Below are 15,729 nucleotides of genomic sequence, written 5' to 3'. Positions count from 1 at the left end.
TTGAATGTATCCGATGTGGACAAGTTGATACACTTACCCATCGCTTGCAAACCTGTCCTTACACCCAACCTCTGTGGCGTAGTTATACAAACATTATCTCACGCATACTCCGTGTTGAACCACTGTTTATTAATAGTGTGCCGTTTTTCTTTTTGCCGGATTTTAAATATTTTCCACGTCCTAAACACAATACTATAGTGTGGTTAACTATTTACACAGTGGGTATATTATTTACAGAAAATGAGCTGATGACACAAGCAATGTATATTTATAAACTACAGTGCTCCTTTGAAACAATGCCTCCAGATCTACGCTTACGTCATTTTAATTACTAACCGACTGCTGTTTATTAATTTTTTCCTGTGTCTGTGTGTGAATTTTGTGTGAATATCTTTAACATGGTTTCTTTTCAATTGTGTTGCAGTTGTATCCTTTGTGTTTTGTAATTCTTTCTCTATTATGAATATTATATATACATTTGTTATGTAATTTTTTGAAAAAAAAAAAAGACTGTTAAAAAAGGTAGAGCACGCGGCTAGTAATCCAAAGGCTGGTGGTTTGCGCCCATCCTGGAGTATTTTTTTTTACTTGTTTAAAGTGTTTTTAGACTCGTCTTAATGTAAATACATTACACATATAGGCGATTTAACATATCTTGGGGGAGTAATTTTGTGGATCATTGACGCTTACGATCATAACTAGATCATACCTTACGATTATAACTAGATCATGTGGATCATAACTAGAACATACTAGGCACGTTCCCTAGGTACGTCAGGCATGTGCCTAGGGGCGGACATAGACTGAGACTGTCACTTACCATCCATGTGATTTCTCTCTCAGAGGTACATAAGGCACATACTAGATACATTCCCAGGTACCTGAGGGAATATGATAGGCATATGTCTGCTCTGTGATTGTGCTGTTAGGGTAGGAGTATTAACGAGGGATGAATTATGATTTAAACGGCATCGGAAGTGTCTCTGTTCCTCAGCGATTCCAAAATCTATGGTTTCGACACCAATATAGGTCATTTTGGATCATTTTTATATATCTTACTCCTCTTCCAAGCTGTGGGACTGAATTTCGATTTAAACGGCATTGAAAGTGTCACTATTCATCTCAGCGACACCGAAAACTATCAATTCGATACTAATATCAATCATTTTATATATTTGCCCCTCTTCTAAGTTGTGGGGCCGAATTTGGATTTAAACAGCACCGGAAGTGTCACTGTTCATCTCAGCGACCCCGAAAACTACAGATTCGATACTAATATATATCATTTTTATATATCTCCCCCTCCCCAAGTAGCGGGGCTGAATTTGGATTTAAACAACATCGGAAGTGTTATATTCATATCAGAAAACTATAGATTCAATACTAATATCGATCATTTGTGATCATTTGAATATATATATATATATATATATATATATATATATATATATATATATATATATATATATATACATATCTTTACAACGAACATAAGTACCTAGGGTGGACAAATACTTTTTCGACGGGAGTAGGACGTGGAACCAGCAAACTGTACTGAATAGTGGCGCAACTGGTGAACTAATGGTGAAAAATAGTGTGCAGGTAAATGTACAGGTTTCATATATATGATGTATATAATCTCAACTTATTTTACTCGTTAAAAAATTTTAAACAGAAAACTGTACGAATACTTTTTTGAGTCACTGTAGGGGTCCAAACTTACCTAACCTAACCCAGCTCCTATCCTAGTCTACCATAGTTAACTCCACCCTAACCTAACACTACTCTACTGTACTTTACCTTAACTAATCATACTCTATACTAAGCATTATAGTTTTTAACTTACCTTAAATTTTAGGTGGGTATAGTATACCAACCCCCAGAAGGAAATCATGTACTCGCGTTTGCGGAAGAAAATGTCTCCTGAAAAGAAAGGAAACCAGTTACCCAGCGAAATGGTGCTCCCTGTTACCATATTGTGGAATATTGTACTTAGCGTAGCGCCAGAAACGCTCAAAATTTCGAGTGTGAATTCCTGTCAATGGAGCTACAAAATTCAAGTAATGAATGACTGGGAAGTGCTCAAATCCTACCTCATTCAACCTATCACTATCCGACTTCCAGCAATCACTATAAATTGTTGTACCAGGCTTGTTTAGTAATGGAAGCTTGAACGTACTAACAAAACAATATTGTAAGCCCCACTTGCATGATCCTAATAATTTGTACAGTATGAAACAATATTAAGTATAGTTTGGAAGTATAAGAAATGGTAGCACCAACCTATACTTAATATTGTTTTTGACTGTACATATTGAATGATCATAGTTTATTAAAATCCTGGGACTTCATTCAGTTTTCGGAAAATTTGAAGCCCACAAAGCAATATATATATATATATATATATATATATATATATATATATATATATATATATATATATATATATATATGCGTTTGGTGATGTGACTGAAAAACATTTGCGGAGGATTAATATTTCCAAAAGGGGAAATATGCATTATTGACTTTATAGCAGAGAATTAGTATGCGATATCGATTATTGCAAACCAAAAAGCAAACTTTACATTCTTTTGATGCAAACAAATACAGAAAGACTCCCTAGAATATTCAAAAGGTATAGAAATCAAGGCACTTAAAGCGGCAATTGGGGCCGATGATAATCAACCATGAACATTGGGAGAAACATTCGCTGCAGTACACATACCATTTGCCAACACATCTACCAGATTCGGAATCAGTTTAAAGTAGAAAGACACGACAAGGGAATTGACTGCGGCTCAAAAAGCGATACATACAACAGCTTTGTTTCTTTGTTGTCTATTTAGAAGGAAGATCCGTTTCTAGTTGAAGTACCAAGTGCAATCAAAGGCGACTTCTTTACGAGATACAACAGCACCGTCATTATTGGTTGGCATATCATGAACCTACTCGTAAAAGTGAAATCTACACTGTCCTAAAGGAAGGTTATGTGTTTAGTGAGTTCTCAGGATATCATACATCGCAGACTGCATCGCCAAATTGTTTACACACTGAAATGCTCAAAACCGCGAAGCCAGTTCTTGTAAACCATGGAGGCGTTAGTCTGCTTCAGAATACTACGAAGTCACGTGTTATTAAGAATCTCTTGACATCTTTATCTGATCTAACTGGGAAGCACTAATGTATCGTATCCTCTATGACCCGGAGACAACAATGCAATTTCACATTTGTTCCATTCTATTGACAACTCTCTGCGGGAGCGAAGATTCCGAAAACTTAACGAGGTAACTCACGCACTGGAGAAGGTACCGGTGGATTCATGGTTTGCCTAAGTGTGTGTTGATATTGATCTACAGAGCTAGCACAAATTATCTTGATTTCTGTCACATGTTGTGCTAACAATATAAGGCGTTGTGTGTTGAAATATATTGTATGAAAAGGAAAACTCACTAAGTTTCGTTTCGAATATCGAGAGAAACCTTAGCACATTGCTGTGATCGCTGAGAAATGACAGAGACAGAAAAGAAGTGTGCATATTTCGTCCTTGAGTTCCATACAACAAGAGCAGTAGTTACCATCATAAGACAATAATGCATACGATTTCATAAAGAAGGACTAAGTGAAAAGACAATACGTGATTAGTACTCAAAATTTACAATTGGGTGTCTGCAAGAATGAATCCAGGAATCTCATCTGTTGTCGACGAAACTGTTGAGCATGTAAGAGAAGCTTATGCGAAGCGGTAGCAAATCAACTGTAAAGGCAAGCAGATAGCTCGATAAACAACAGCGATCAATGTAGAAAGTGCTGAGGGAACCAACCTCGCCAGCTAATCTTGACAACTTCAAGAATTGGATCCAAGAACTATGGACCAGAATATGTTCCTACGTGTGTGGGTGGAGTTGAGATACTGTGTGCCACGTGACTAAAGGAAGGTAATCGAGCATTTATAACATTTGTAGCTGGAACTTGAAGATTTTTTAAATTTTAATTTTATATGTTTCAATATTGTACATCTTATATTTTTAACACAACATACGAAAGAAATCAGGGAGATAATTGGTGCTAGCACTATATTTCTGATTTTGGAGGTATGTCTTATTTCATATTGTCTTCCAGACAGAACATTTTTGGCTGCCAAATAGGATGAAAATAAGATAAATCAAAAACAAGATATATATTTCTAGAATAATATTAAAGAAAATTTAATTTGCATTTTATTAACGTTTGACAAAGTTTCTAGTATAGCTCAATGAAAAAAGAAAATACACATTATCAATTTAATCCCTTTTTTCATATTATGGCTGCTTGCATTTGCATTTGCTGGATTTGGTCTTCTTCTCCTTCTCCTCAGCATAGTAATTTGGTAAGCATTTTGTAACGTCCGGAGGAGTGTAGTAAACATATTGAGTTTGATGGTTTACCGCTTCGTCCAACAAATCTTCACCAAAGGAAAGCCGATATTCAGTTTCTGTGCTGCAAGGCATCTTTTTCACTCGGATGTAACCACCTGCAATGAAAATAAAAATAATGCAACTCGATCACTAATACATAGGCCATAAAGTTATATGTCTTCAGCATCTGAAAGACTCTACACTGGACAGAAGTTCAATCTTCAACTGCATGCTTTATAGTCTATATATTGATTCCAATGACACTAGGATTAGAACCATTTTATGGAAACGAAGACCTGGCGGCCAGCGAGGGCCAACTCTTTACGAGGTCCCGTTGTTTATTGTTTTTATTTAATGCAAGTACCAAACAAAATATCAGTGCTTGATGTGGACCGGTTAAAATAGTACATATTCATAATATTACTCTAATAAAGTATTTTTGTAAGAAACTTATTATGAGAAAAGGAATTATAATTATGTTTAAAATATTAAAATAGTTTTGTCAATTTTGAAATTTCACGTATGAAAGATCTGGTTAAACAGAAATTGATACCAACTTTGTTTTACTTCATTGCTAAGTTATGCATTACTAACTTTTATGCAATATACATTAACGTAGCTTTGTGGTGCGTGATTTTTTTTTTTCAGGGTTGGTAACTAATGCCTGCAGTTTATGTTCATTTTCTGAAATGAAAGTACTAAAAATAAACTACGAAAATACAATGATACAGTCATAACTAAACCACCTAAATTTAATGAACATCGAACAAACCACAAAATATTAACTTTCATTATCTCACACATAATTTTTGACATATTAAAATGTAGAAAAGTCAATTTATAACGTTAGCCTTTTCTATGGGGAAGCGTCTGGTTGGGAAGGAGTGAAATTTTATGTTATTTTGTTTTGAATGTCGCCTTCACATCCATTAACGAACTAGTTGGGACTTCATATACAGTGTCTATTATTATTATTATTATTATTATTATTATTATTATTATTATTATTATTATTATTATTATTATTATTATTATTGTTATTATTATTATTATTATTATTAATAATAATAATAATAATAATAATAATAATAATAATAATAATAATAATAATAATAATAATAATAAATGTGATAAGAGTCTGATGACTTGAAACATCAATCCAATATATGCTTCACTGGCACAATTGCGAGATAGAAGAAAATGATAGGAGATATTCCAGAGAAATTTTAAAGGTCCGAACTACAGCATTGAGTACTAACTACACTAACCATTCTGCGTACAATGATTGCGCAGCAAAACTTAATGGTAACAATTCTACTGGTCCAACGTTTTATATAACTGGCTCATTATGTAATAGGACGAGAAAAGAAAATTGTTTATACTTAATAATTTTTGTAATGTAACAATCATACCTTATTACAGTAACAGAATTCTGAAATTACCTTATTAAACTATACTCGGTAAATTACTCTGTATTTTTCAGGACCAACGCCTCGAGGGCTGAGCCCGCAGTTTAAACCTCCATAGCTCGACGCCTAATTAACCTAGAGAGACCGTTTGGGTGTCTATCTTTTCAGCAAGGACGAAAATTTTCCAATGGTGTGCATTTCATCCATATCAGGGATCCCACACCTGAAGGGCAGGAGAAAAAGTTGGATGTTTTTAGTCCCCATCCCCCTCAGCATTTGGGAGGAACTCTCCTGCAAAGAAGCTACAAGCATAAAAAGTGGTATCAATAAAGAAAAATTAGCAAACTAATTAGTGATACCCTGTGTATATATGAGAACTTTTTTCTTGCATACGACAAATAACAGTGTTGCCACCGTCACACAAATTTTCAAAAACAAAAATGTTATCATTTTTCAAAATTTATTCTTCGTCTATGGGTTTGACACAGAGAGCACAAATCTGTGTCCCAGAAGCTTTCTAACGAGGTATGGCTTATATCTCTGTGACAATTAGCGGCGTGGTTAGGGCTGCCAACGTTAGGTTAGACCAAAACATTTCGATAAATATGCAATTCTCGTAGGAATCATGTTCGGAATTATTTTCTCACTTGGTATACTTCATTTGTTGTACATGATTGTACCCAATATCTGGCGTATACGTGAAAATATATTTTTCAGCGTACGACAAGTAACACTGTTGTTGCCAGTCTTTCACAAATTTTCAAACAAAAAATTTCTCATTTTATAAAAAAAACTTCTTTTTCTTCTACGTTTGGCACATGGGGCTCGTTGAAATCTATGTTCCATAAGCTTTACAACGAGGCATTGTTAATGTTCCTGTGACAGTTAGAAGGTGTACTTGGTCCACCAATATAAAGGTCTACGATTTTCTTGAAATCCATGTCGGTCCAGAAAAGGCAAGTTTGAATGACTGTCAAGGTAGCCTCTCAATGACAGTGTACAACTTACAAAAATTAACATTTTTACTATTATATACGTGCCTAATAATAAAAATAGATGGAATACTATTAGCAAGTCACTTGACAAAAATTCATTTGAAGTGAATTATTTATTAAATATGAAACTATCAACCATTCAAACAATGAAACTATCCAACTATCCAAGGTAGCAAATACAACTATGTACGCTGATGACACAAGTCTATCCACAGCAGACACAACATTATGATATTATCCGCAATAAAATTGACGAGACAACCAGCAGTTTAGAAAACTGATTTGCCTAAAACAAGGTAAAATTAAATACAGACAAATCTACAGCCCTAAATTTCTATCACATTCAAAATAAGCATTGCGTAGATATTGATATAATGTTAAATAATCAAATAATATTGTATTCAAACTCAACAAAATTTCTGGAACTTTGACTAAATCACAATCTTTCTTAGGAAAACTCATATCTTCATTGGCTCAAAAGATGAATAAAATGCTCTATGCAACAAAATCTATCAAACATGTTTTAAATCTAGATACGCTTCGTAACTTATACTTTGGACTCTTTCAGTCTTTACTAACATATGGCATAGTCTTCTGGGAAAGTTCCCCAAAAACGTCCTATATTGTTCGTGATTCAAAAAAGGGTTTTAAGAACTATAACAGGGGCCAAAATAGACGACTCATGTAGGCCAATACTCAAGGAACTTAAAATATTGCCTTTACCCTCACTATACATATTTCGCATGTTGCTCTTTGTTAAAACCAATATTGAATTACTTAACACATCATCAACCCATAAATATGATACCAGGCGTAATTAGGAAATCCCCAGCAAACAGCATCGCCCGAAGTTATACGAAAGGAATCCAACATTTATGGGTACCATATTATATAACAAACTTCTTCAGTATATTCGAATGTAGAACAAGGAGAAGAATTTAAGAGATTACTGAAAACCTATCTATTACAGCATTGCTTTTATTCCGTGAATGGATACCTAGATGTGTAAATAAATTTGATTACTGATAGTATTAAAAACGTCTATTTTTGTGTTTTTGCTTTGACCGTAGATATAGCCTAGTATTTTAATGTAATCAGCATATATACGTCACAACTATGTATGTTTATGTATCTTTATGCCTTGACGAGTCTTATTCACACGCACAAATTCGTGCAATATGTATGATTACAAAGACGAAATAAAATGAAATGAAATTAAGTTAGGCTACCTAAAATCAATCTATTGACTTGATCGGGGATTGCACAAAACATTTCGCGTAATATACTAAGGAAAAATATGAAATTCAAACTTTTATAGGCAATTGGAGGATGCTGTCCCCACAAGCAAAATTTCAAATGACGTTGTTGTATATGAGCATTGTTACCTACCGATGACTATTAATGTCACACTATGATACAGCATAAAATAAGAGTCATACGAAGAAGGATACGTACTTAAATGATATTAAATTTGATGGTGCTTGAAATGATGTCGTTCAACTCATCTAGTTGTGCAATATTTGTGTTAGAATGATAAGAATTATTTGAATAACGGATTTTTGAATTTTGCTTAGAGATAGTGGCACTTAAAGTACTTTCGAATAATATCAAAAATTCGATCTGACAAGGGAAGGTCATGAAATGGCTCCGCTGAAATCGGAACGAGACAATTTTGCTTGCATTTGATATGTTACAACTAGGCAAATTCCAAAGTTATACGTGCCATCGGTCGGGACATCGCGAGTTAGAACATATTTTGTAATATAAAGCTGCAAAACTGGCAGAGTTTAAACCGGGTCATTTGTTGGGTAGATGGAAAACTCGGCGAACACCTATCTCATCATTTTCAAGGGAACACATTTTGGGGTAAAAATGTTTGCCCCAGGCTCCCAGGCGGGGTCGAACTCAAAAGTTTCAAATGGCAAGGTGGGTTTAAGTAGCACGTCGTTTGAAATATGTAAAATGAAAGAAGATGGACCAAGTCTCGACACTTTACGACAACCCTATGCAAAATGGCTGCGGGTCAAAATGTAAACAAAAACTTAATTGAAAAGTTTATGACGACTGCTATAAATCAGAAACGGTGAGACAAATGTAAAAACAGAAAAGGACGTGTGGCGCTATTTTCAAAGTACAATAATTTAAAGTAAAAACATTTTGTCTCAGGGACCCCGCTGGGTCCTAAGTGGAGTCGAAATCAAAAGTTTCAAATGGCATGGGAGTTAAGTAGTACATCCTTTAAAAACTGTTGTGAAATGAAAGAAGATGGACCAGTCTCGACTCTCTACGATAAAACTGTGCAAAATGATGGCAGGTCAAAATGTAAAGACAAACTTAATTGAAAAGTCCATGGCCGCTTAAAACCTATATCGAAAGGGTAGCTACTCCAAACTGCTGAAACTAGGAAAGCAAAAGTTGGCATGAATGTTGATCAGTAAGCGAAGGTGACGAAAACTTACGAAATATTCAAAAACGCGAAATCTTGAATTCATAATGACAGACTAATTTATGTATGATACAAACAGAATAGAAAATTAAAGTGGGAATGACAAAGAAATAAGAAAAATCGAAATGGTAAATAAAATAAAAAAAACAGTAGTAGTTCCGTTCTATGATGCTTCCAATCGTCTGCTGCGGCGGTTAGAGCTGCCACCTGGGGCGACAACCTCTGTATTTCGGTCGGGCCATTCGTAGATCTCTATTTGAACGGGTCGAATGAATGAAGATGCAACATAATTGGACTACTTAGCCATCCTTGTCATTTGAAACTTTTGAGTTGAATCCCGTCTGGGTCCCTGCGGAGGATCCTGAGGCGAACTTTTTTTTTTACCTCAAAAAGGTATGCCCTTGAAAGTGATGGGACGTGTTCCCCGAGTTTTCTATCTACCCAGCCGTTTCCAAATAAATGACCCTGTTCAAGCTATTCTGTCAGCTTTGTAGCTTTCACATTACAAAACGTGTTCTAAGTCACTATATCCCGACCGGTGGCACTATAACTTTGAGATTGGTCTAGTTATAACAACATATCAAATGCAAACAAAATTGTCTCGTTCGGATCTCAGCGAAGCCAGTTCGTGACCATTCCTTGTGAGTTTCGTCTGAACGATTTGTATTATGTATCTTATATTATAGTTTAACTGTTTTATTCAGTTTAATTATTTTATATGTAGAATTATCACTTGCAATCCTACCGCTACACTCTTCAGTTTCTCTTCAGAAGAGAATTAGGATAACGCAACATCTTACATTGTATAGTCTTGTTGAAAATATTTGGTTCACCGACCTTACATATTCTGGTAACTACACATATGAAATGGTAACATTTTGCTTCTGAATAAAGATCAAAAATGGCCAAATAAATTCCATATTTGTTTGATTTATTGTCAACTCTAATAGAATTACAGGGCTTTTTCAACCCACCGGGTGGCCAGATTTTTCGAACAAGACTATACATATGCAATGTTAGATACTTTCAACCATATACCCAAGCACATTTGGAAATGTTAAGTACCGGTATCGCAGGCAAAATATAGTTAACAGGAGCTCATGTGGTTCAGATCCCACGTTAAACAGAAAGTCCAAGTCTCATATAGCCTCGCTACTGAAAGGGGTACTAAACTAAACTAAAATAACATCTAATTATTACTTCTAAGTTTTTTATTTACTAAATGACTTGTTTATTACTTTTGTCAGATAATCATATTTGTGAATGTTATGACAGGAGAAATGGAGAGGACATTATTATCTCACTTTAAATTAATGCACCTTTAGACCTCTGTGTCCTGTTCGGACTAATTTGATCATTTCCATCTTATAATCTAATTCATCCACTGTAAACAACCCATATTAGTAGTTTCGAATTTCTGATTACTTTTAACTCATCTCACACTGCGAACAGACATGTTGCCTGTGGAGATCTTGAGAGTTCGATATACTAGTTATACTAGCAAATTCCAAGTAAGCATATACGTATATCGATATCATAATGGATGGGAAACCAATTAATACTCAAGACTGAGAAATGGGTTTATAATATTTTTTAAACAAACGTCATTTCCTTGTTGATTGATTTGGAATTTAGCGTTCAGTTCATCACTAAGGTTATATGAGACCTGTGACTCACATGAGTTCTCACCGAAGAAATACATGAAATTCTCATTTACCATTTTTACATTTGTTGTATTTACTCCATGAACAAACGAAATACACATTTTAAATTGAGAAAGTAACAAATACATATTTAATGTTTTTATCTCTCAAGTTGACATTTTACTATTAAGAACTGTTAGGGGTTTGAGAGTTAAGGTTGAATATTATCTAGAATCATCGGACAATGTGTTGAGATGTGTAAGTACAATTGAATCGTGTTATCATCTAAATGTTTACACTGTGTATTAGGTTTTATGTCGGAAATGAGCCGGATGTGGCGGAAGTTACTTTTAGGTTAACATGCACCATAAGTGGGTGACTTGGTTGAAATGGTGTTCAATATTTATTTCTGCTTCTCTTTATGTAATGAAGGCTAACATAACACGTAAAGTTAGGTAGCTTGAGAAAATGGTTGATGTAAATGATATAAATGTAAGGTTGTGGAAGTGTGTACCTTTGTGGTTAGAATAGTGTTTGTTCATGCTGCAAGAGGCATAGGAATATACTAAAGATGAAACCTAGACACAGAGGTGTTTCTTCATTGATTGTTAGTCACTAGTGAGGTTTGTAAGTTAATTAATATACTTTGCTTTAAAACACTTCTATTAGTAAACGTAATGACGCAATATTATGCAAAGGAATCTACGCATAAAGTTATGCTACAAGGCATGGGAAGATTACGTGAAAGTGAAATTAGTGTATGGAGTTTGGATGGATTTAGGAAATGTGATATGTGATTTATCCATTATAAAAAAAATCAAGAAGTTCAAAACTAACCAAAATCAGGATAGATATACACCAAGTGGACTAAGTTCACCAAGAAGGACTAGTGAACAATCCATATACAAGTCCGAACTTTTGCTTTCGAACATTTGTAACTTTTCATTACGATACAGTTTCTACTTTTAATATAGGGACTTCTGATAGAAATTTAGCAGTAAAATAGCATTCTTCAATTTTCTCTTTCTTTCTTTCTTTTTCTTTTCGTTTTTTTTGTTCAGTTTCCGTTAGTAGTTTGAAGTGGAGGATATGAACAACGCTATCTACTGGGTACATTAGAATGTGTTTTTCGATCAGTACGTCCAATGAACACTACCGAATTTGCAATTGAACCACGCGGAAACAAAGCATGTGTGTTAAACTTTTGACATTATCGTAGATATGTCTCGGAGTTATACAGTTCTGCTGGAAATTGAGTATGCTATCCATTATGAAAGTGACATAATGAATGTTTGAATCATTATCTATATATTCGAATAGTTCTGGAAAAATATGTAAAAACAAACGTTATTTCTATATTACTGTTGGATTTCTGGAAATGCAACTTTATAATGTTAGGTTCTTTCCTTACTACGTTTGAATTCCACAGTATTATCTGTTCTTTTCTTTTTCTTCTTTTTTCTCTCTCTCTGCTTGATTTTTTAATCTCTGTATAATAGACATCCATTGGTTACAACTTTTCATTGAGTGTGTTTCAGTTTCTCCCTACATCAACTTATGAATCTTGTTTCGTCTCGGTTTTGTTATTTCATTTTATAGAAGCCAATACATGTATAGTTTAAAATTAGAATATTGTTAGCTAATTTTAGTATGGGAGAGGAGAAAGGAGGAGAGAGAGGGAGTCTCTTTACCTGACACGATGATGGGATAAGAAGGTGTATATTGGGTAGCCTAACTGCACGGCGTTAGCTGTCGCAATCTTTTTGATGCGGAGTGTACAAACGATGTCAAGTCTATATGGCTCATGAAAGTCCTGGGAGTGGAAGTTTTGTTTAGATGTTCAATTTTCACATCAAGACCAATTTCTAGTAATATTTCCTTAAGGAGAATATACCCAGGCACTTGTAATTCTAAGTTATATGATATAACTGGTATAATCTGGAAACAACTGGAATGATTTGCTAAAAATAGACTCATTATTTTGACGTTCTTTTTCTCTTTCATTTAGTACTTTTACCTCAATCAAGTCAACAATCTCATTTTCTTTGACCGTAAACCGCTACTGTAACTTTTAAAAATGTAAAATATCTTTAAATTTTGTTATATGACTTACTTCTTGCAAATGTATCCTTCAATTTTGGTGGAGGAACTCGAACATTGATTTTGGCCAACAGTGGATCAGCTTCTTTGGTGATAGTTAGTCCATGCAGTGCGTCTGGGAAACGTTTCTTCTCTGAGAAGTACCGAGATCCTGGGATATGGCCACTACCAGGAATCTGTCCCCACGTTTGCATTCCTGTACAGCTTGGGGAGGTCTTCAGTTCGATGTTAAGTGGATCTCCTTTCACAGTCAAATAACGCTTTGTTTCAGTAGATGCTAAATAATAATAATAATAATAATAATAATAATAATAATAATAATAATAATAATAATAATAATAATAATAATAACATTTATACAAACTAAAACAAAAAAATCGAATCAACAACATTCATAGTTACAAGATATACTATGTTGTGGATTCGAATATTAACCAGCAATAAAAACAATATTAAAACATGATAAAAAAGAACGATTTTTGAATAATGGATAATTTAACGGAAAAGTCATTGTCATCTTATTAATAGCTATACCGGTGCAAATTGTAAAATTAAAAGATAGTTCTGTGTCACATAAGCAGTTAAACAACGATGTCCCTCAGATCTATTAAAAAGATTTAATTAACGCCCCGTTATGGGTTATCTCACAGTAGACCACAGTTGAACATGCGATATTACGATGGACCATCAGTTTGCTTCTTGTCTTTCGGATATCTAGTGAAGTGCTAATATATATTCCAACAAGAAAAATTAAATTATTTCTGATCTAGAGATCCCATGCCTACTTAGGAATATCAATGAGGTAGTAAACTCAAGGTATACCAGGTAGCAGAACGCTCATGTTTATAATCACGAGTCACTATTTGAGTGTGTCCCATGTAACTGTGAAATTGAAACTCCGTGGTTAAAATAAACAATATTCAATGTTGTATATAAATGAACAGGTAATCAATAAACTGTTTGTAAGTGTTCCTGAAGTTTACTGGTATAAATGTCGGATTCAAAGATAAACCCATGCGCAAGTTTTAACATGTATAACTTCTCACTTTTGTTGTTTATTAGTGACCGATGAAGCTGCAATCCATAAGATGCAATTCGTTTTCTTTATGCTGGACGTGTTGATTGTTGTTTGGAGTTGGATTTCTTCTTGTCTGTAGTCGAAGGACTTAAACAAGATTAAATGCATTACTCATGGTGGTGGTTGAGGTCAGCCATAAATTGCTTTGTGTTTGAAGGGTGATAACATTATTTAGAACGGAATTGCCGAAGTCCTTAATGTGTGTCAGAATTTCCTATGTAGTAAATCCATCATTGTCACTATGTATACAATATTGAGCTCTTCATGCAATTGTGCTCCTCTAGTATCTCCCGTGTGGCCCGTAATAAGCCTGAAAGCATTCTTCTGATTAATTTATACTTTTTTGACACATGAAATAGGCGCATGTTAGCATGGTTGGTAGCGTGGGTCGAAAAATACTTTTTTTTTTATTTTTTAAATTTCGATTGGCCGGGAGTTTCGGTGTGTATGTACAAAAACGAGCTAAGAGATACAGGGGAAGGTTTATCAACAATTTTTCATGACCTATATTCATAATGTGTTTTGAAAACATCAATACAATTTTTTCGTCTAATTGATTATAATTTTTAACCACATAGGAACAATATCGCATCTCACTTTTATCTTGCGTTTTATTTTTGGCCTCAGAGCGCTCCAGTGTGAAAAACAACGAAAGGTTATAGCTTTGCAGCACAATTTTCTACGTAGCGTCGTGCGGGTTGCATAGCTGCAGCTATAAAATATTCAAGTTCCATGAGGCAAAGGAAGGAGTTGATTTAAAAAAATCAAATTTTCTGTGTTACCTACCACTAACACGAGGCAACTTTTCCGCAACCCGGCCAATCGAAATTCCAAAAAAGTTTTTTTTTTGACCCACCGTAATGGTTGAAGTACATAAGAAAGCATAAGTCTGAACATCATGTGACAGAGGTGAATATTTGTCTTTAGGTTTAGCTGTGGATATCGCAAAAGACAGGAGAGCAATCGATTCTGTGTTTGGCTCTTTTGACGGTTTACTGTAGATGCTGATGGAGTGTTAATTTCCAGTCAAGTCTCACTCCGATGTATGTCGTATTATGTTTAATAACTGTCTCGTGCGTTTAATAACTGTCATTATTTAGTATATAGACAACTATTTCGACAAGTGTAGTAGGTATACTGATATTATCGGTAGTCTGTTTCAATTTTTGGTAGCCTGTTTTGGGTTTTTGAAACACTGCTGCCAAGTTAAGGCCATTAAACAGCTGCATTTTAGAATAAAGCTTAGGTCCGCGTCACTTGAGGTGACCTGTGAAGTCTTGAAAGATGTCGGTCATGTTGTTGCAGTACTCGAGCTGTACCAGGAGCTGGTAACAATAGTATTGGCTTGTAATGCTGAGAAACTGGATGTGCTGCCTGCTGCAGTAATGGAGAAAAATTAATGTTGGTGACGAGAGATTTCTGGTAAGCTTGATAAAGTTGTTCTCGCAGTTTTTTCTCCGCTTCAGAGACAGGACATCCTCTTAAGTTCACTAGATAGTCACCACCATAATTGTAGCACTGAGCAAGTTGATCTCGAGTTTTCTTTGGACAGGTGCTCGTTAAACATCCTTAAAGTGGCCTTGCAATTGGCTTGAGATCTATTATTCCCTGCGAATGTTACTAAGAAGAGAGGTAGGGTACTGATTTCCTGAAGAGGATGTCTT

General features: G+C 34.8%; 1 protein-coding gene across 1 annotated transcript in view; it reads right to left on the bottom strand.

Moving 5' to 3' along the window:
- Positions 1-4,189: 4,189 nt before the first annotated feature.
- Positions 4,190-15,729, bottom strand: part of LOC145681586 (uncharacterized) — a 43,973-nt gene continuing 32,433 nt past the window's right edge. Inside the window, exons 4-5 of the mRNA XM_081753213.1 lie at positions 13,001-13,264; positions 4,190-4,510 (exon numbers count right to left, since the gene is read on the bottom strand). Coding sequence (XP_081609339.1) covers positions 4,299-4,510; positions 13,001-13,264 — 476 coding nt within the window. The 3' untranslated portion in view covers positions 4,190-4,298. The remainder of the gene's footprint in view (positions 4,511-13,000; positions 13,265-15,729) is intronic.

Source organism: Thermobia domestica, chromosome 3 (assembly GCF_964235325.1).
Source record: "Thermobia domestica chromosome 3, izTheDome1.hap1.1, whole genome shotgun sequence".
Taxonomy (NCBI): Eukaryota; Metazoa; Arthropoda; class Insecta; order Zygentoma; family Lepismatidae; genus Thermobia; species Thermobia domestica.
Note: the sequence above shows the minus strand (reverse complement) of the source record. Positions and strands in the feature narration are given on the sequence as shown.